General features: G+C 36.0%; 1 protein-coding gene across 2 annotated transcripts; it reads right to left on the minus strand.

Moving 5' to 3' along the window:
* Positions 1-312: 312 nt before the first annotated feature.
* On the minus strand, positions 313-3,814 carry LOC133300204 (trifunctional UDP-glucose 4,6-dehydratase/UDP-4-keto-6-deoxy-D-glucose 3,5-epimerase/UDP-4-keto-L-rhamnose-reductase RHM1). 2 transcript variants are annotated; one of them, XM_061499714.1, is made up of 3 exons: positions 3,681-3,814; positions 1,152-2,729; positions 313-1,066 (listed from the first exon to the last, which is right to left on the minus strand). In XM_061499714.1, exons 2-3 carry the CDS (start codon positions 2,715-2,717, stop codon positions 626-628), a joined length of 2,007 nt encoding a protein of 668 aa, XP_061355698.1. In that variant the 5' UTR covers positions 2,718-2,729; positions 3,681-3,814; the 3' UTR covers positions 313-625. The 2 variants fall into 2 exon arrangements, with proteins under 2 accessions (XP_061355698.1, XP_061355697.1); XM_061499713.1 differs by having other exon boundaries at positions 1,152-2,747; positions 3,681-3,792.
* Positions 3,815-4,716: the final 902 nt, after the last annotated feature.

Below are 4,716 nucleotides of genomic sequence, written 5' to 3' on the forward strand. Positions count from 1 at the left end.
AGTCCTTAAAAACGTGAATCAATCAAATAATCAATGAACCGATGAATAATAATATAAAAAAAAAAAATTGAAGAATGCTTGAGGAATATGCAACTTGGAAGATAGAAGTAGTAGGTTACACTACATCAAAGGGTTATTAATACCATATCATAACCCAGTTTCTGGAGCAAACCTAAGCAATTGGAAATCAAAAAGTAAATTACGCTAAATAAGATTGTTAAAATTAACACTACAATTCTTTTAGTTTAAAAATTGATAAATAACTTCTCTTATTCCAAGGTTTTCATTCTATATTACATATAAGTATCCAAGTACATCTCAATAATGTCAAAAATCATAATAACTTCTCTTATTTTAAATTTTCATTCTAGATGAGCAATGAAAGAATGCAATACAAGCCTTACACGATGCAAATGTTTCCCATCACTTGCTTTTCAGATAATAAAAACAAGACATCTATCTAAACCTGCTAATACAAGAGGACCCTAAAAATATGAATAAGGCTGTGGAAATGAAAACTTAGGAAATATCAAACGCAATTGTAATACTAACTGAATGGAACTAACAGTGGAATAGTGAACGATAGCCCCAACATATAGCTGCCATGTCTAAAACATAAAACTGCTTATTTCTTGTTTGGCTCAAAGACATACTTGATCAGTGATTCCTTGATGGAAAGCAAGTCTGGGAACTCATTCTTCAATTTGGAAGCATCCATCTCATTGTTGCTTCGAGGAGCAACAATCACCTTGGCTTGCTCTTCAAGTGTGAAGTTAACCCACTTGAAGTCACGGTCAATGTAATCCCTGTACATCTCAAGGATCTCATTGTGGCTCACAACCCCAGGATTTGTGAAGTTCCAGATACCCTTCAAGTTCCTCTTTGCCATCTCAATTGAAATAGGCAGAAGTTCATCCAAAATGGTCATGCTGTTTGGAATGTTAACTACTTTGTTATAACGAGAAATCTTTGTAATGAAGTTGCGTGGGTTGCTCAGATCAGATGAAATCGGCATGCGAACCCTGAGGGTGCATACATTGTCATATTCTCTTAAGAGCTCCTCAACCTGATCAATATTCACATAAAATTTTTTATTTGGGATAATTCATAACAAAAAACTAATAAAACCATACCAATGTAAGAAAAATTACCATGGCTTTAGTTTTGGAATAGAAAGAGCCAATGAAATTGGGCTTGTCTTCCTCTTTATAACCAATACCAGAGCCTTCTGGATGTGTTGCGTCATACTCAAATATGCAACCAGTAGCATAATTTATCATCAAGAGCCCTTGCTCCCTGCAGACATCAGCCAATGTTAAAGTACCAGCGACATTGGTGCGGATGGTTTCTGTTTTATGAGATTCACACCAATCAACATTGGGTCTGCCAGTCACTCCTGCAGCATTAAAAATATGGGTTGGCTTCACATTCTGAATATCAGCCACGAGCGAAGAGCGATCCTCTAGGCGCCCCTTTCCATATTCATATGGAATCCCCTGCTTTTCACACAATTTTCCCAACAAACCCCCAAGCCACCCTGTTCTACCATAGATCAAGAACTTAAAAGGATGTTTCTGCTGAGTTCCATTGTTCTTGGATAATGGAACTACCATCCGAGTATTAGTTGAGCCAAATGATGCGGGTTTTTCCTCTTCAGAACCTTCAAAATGTCTCTCCATCCCACCAGGCATCATCAGCATCCTTGGATGAGGAAGCAATGCCCCCGTGACATCACCCCACCAATCAGGATTATTGATATACCATTCCATAGTTTTCTTCAAGCCTTCATCCCATGTGGTCCTCTCAGACCAACCCAAGTTCTTCAGTTTTTGATCATCGAGAAAGTATCTCTGATCATTAAATGGTCGGTTCTCTACAAATTTTATACTAGTTTCTGGATCCATTGAAAAAAGATTGCATATGTCTTTGGCTACATCGGTAACTCTCCTTTCCTTCTTTGTTCCAATATTGTACACATGGCCAACCTCTCCCTTGTGAAGGACAACTTCAAAAGCCTCTGCAACATCTTCACAATATAAATAACTTCTCACATTAGAACCATCCCCATGAATTGGAAGATTCTTTCCTTGCATAGCCAGGAGGATGAACTTCGGAATTAATTTCTCAGGAAACTGATTGGGCCCATAAACATTGTTTCCACGTGTTGTGATAACAGGTAACCCATATGACCTACCATATGCCATGACAAGCATTTCTGCCCCAGCCTTTGTTGCAGAGTATGGGTTTGTGGGAAGAAGTTGAGAAGCCTCATGGTTTCCGACAATAGCATCTTCTTCCGTCTCACCATAGACCTCATCAGTGCTCACATGAATGAACCTTCTGATCTGGCCAGTTACTTTGCATGCTTCTAGTAGAACATGAGTTCCATATATGTTGTTCTTGGTGAACTCAAAGCTATTACCAAACGAGTTGTCAACATGGGTTTGAGCAGCAAAGTGCATTATTGTGTCAATGGACTCGGTGATGAGAAGGTAGTTGACAAGATCAGCACTACCAATATCACCCTTCACAAACTTGAAGTTCGGAGACGATTTAGAAGGAAGGAGGTTCTTCAGATTAGAACAGTAATCAAGTTTGTCAAGCACAACAATTTTGTAGTCAGGATAGCTCCGGACAAGGCGGTTAGCAACATGAGACGCAATGAATCCAGCTGCCCCAGTAATGAGGATATTCTTTGGGGTATATGAAGAAGCCATGTCAAGCAACTTCTACAATAAAAACAAATACTAATCACAATATATCAATTAGAACCACAAACAGAAATCAAAATATCATTTTTCAAATTAACCTCATAAAGTAAAATAAAAGCATACTATAGCCATAACAACAGAAACTGAAGCATACTATAGCCATAACAACAGAAACTGAACAGAACTATGAGGAAATTAAAGCACCAGGACAATGCTAATGGTGAACCGTTTGGGGGGATTGGAAGGAGGTTGTAGTAGTTTCCAACCTCCATGATATCAGTGCACAAGAGAAAAGAACCAGAAGTAAATGATAGCTCCAAAGCTCAATATAAGTCCAACAGAAATAAAAGAGTAAAACAAAACAAAATATTTTCTTGATTCAGTTAGTTATTACGTAAAAACATACAAAAAAATAAACGAAAAAAAGGTTACAATATTCATCAATGACTTGCTGGAAAGAAGTCCATTCTTCAACATCTAGAGAAAAAAAAAAAAAAAAAACACAACAGCACATGAAACGCACAAAATTCAACACCAAAAGAAAAAAACAAAGGCAATACTAAACTTCCTCAAAATCGCTACAAAATGCAACGATTGTTTTTGACATAACTAAACACATTGAACGTACTCAAGCATACGTAAGAACCCATAATTACAAACCCAGGACAGATCTATTTTTTATCCTACAACCAGCTGAAATGCTCACATTGAAATCAAGCACAACATCTATGAACAGAGAAAAACATTATCTTCACAAACATCACAGATCCATAAAAAAAAAAGGAGCAATAGGATACCCAAAAAAAAAGGAGCAATACCCACGTCACAAAAAACACTCATTTACCCAAAGCTCAATTCTTTTTACAAAACAAATTACAAAAAAGGAAATGGGCACCACCAGGATCATAAGCACAAGCCACAGAAACTCAAATAAATAAATAAATAAATAAATAACTGAGAAAAACTTACATAATTGTATCAAATCCAGAGGGAAGAAAAATAAGAATGAGAGTTTTGAGAAAAGAATGGAAGAAGGAAAAAGTGGGAGATTTGGTGTGAGTCTCCTTCTGGATGTGTCGATGAGAAGATGGAAATGGTGGAGCTATGAATTCGTATATATGTACGCGTCTCTGTGTATCAACCGAGACAGTTAAGGGGAGCCAGGGGATCCCACAAATGACGCAAATGCCCCTAGATTCTCAACTCAATTACGGGGTCGCCCACTCTGTGGGGTCCACTGTCCACATCGATTTTGTGATTGTGATTAATTAACGTTGGTTAAGAACTATAGTTTTTATTTTTTACTGTTTATTTTATTTTTTGGGTGAGAGTGGAATATGAAAGGTAAAAGGAAAAAAAGTTTTGAATCAGATGGTGAGAAGAGTTGTTGATAAGTATCTCAGAAAGGCCTGTATTATAGAAGATTCAAAAAGGGTTAATCGTTAATAGGAAATTAAGGGAATATTTTTAATTATATTAATCCTGTTACGACAATAATGTATTAACATTTGGATCTTCAATATTCTCAAGAGGCTCAGAAGTCCCCTCCTACCAGGTAACCCATATATAAATAAGGGGTTAAACTAATAAGATATAGACATTCAAAACTCTATCTCTCTCTCTTAGCTGTCACTCTGCACACACCCCACTCTTTGACTATTCCGTTAGCCAAAAATATTAATGAGATGGGCAAAATAAAAAATATTATATCATAAATAAAAGTACTTAAAATATAATTCAGACCTAATATACAAAAAAATTGAAAGAAATCTATTACAGAAATTAAGATCACTTCACTTACGTGTTTTCATATTGTTAAACTCATCTATAATTGAATTCGTGCTAAAACTCAAAACAATTTCTTTTTCAATGTATAAAAACAAAAAATAATCAAGAAATTGGTCTTCCATTCTATTTCAAGCCTGGATTTGATTATCTTCATGGCTAATAAAAATCTTTCAGTAGTTGCTATAAAAATTGAAAGAGTGAGTATAAGTCTAATCAC

Source organism: Gastrolobium bilobum, unplaced genomic scaffold (assembly GCF_033153095.1).
Source record: "Gastrolobium bilobum isolate Gb01-03AN ecotype WA unplaced genomic scaffold, APGP_CSIRO_Gbil_v1 utg36430, whole genome shotgun sequence".
Taxonomy (NCBI): domain Eukaryota; kingdom Viridiplantae; phylum Streptophyta; class Magnoliopsida; order Fabales; family Fabaceae; genus Gastrolobium; species Gastrolobium bilobum.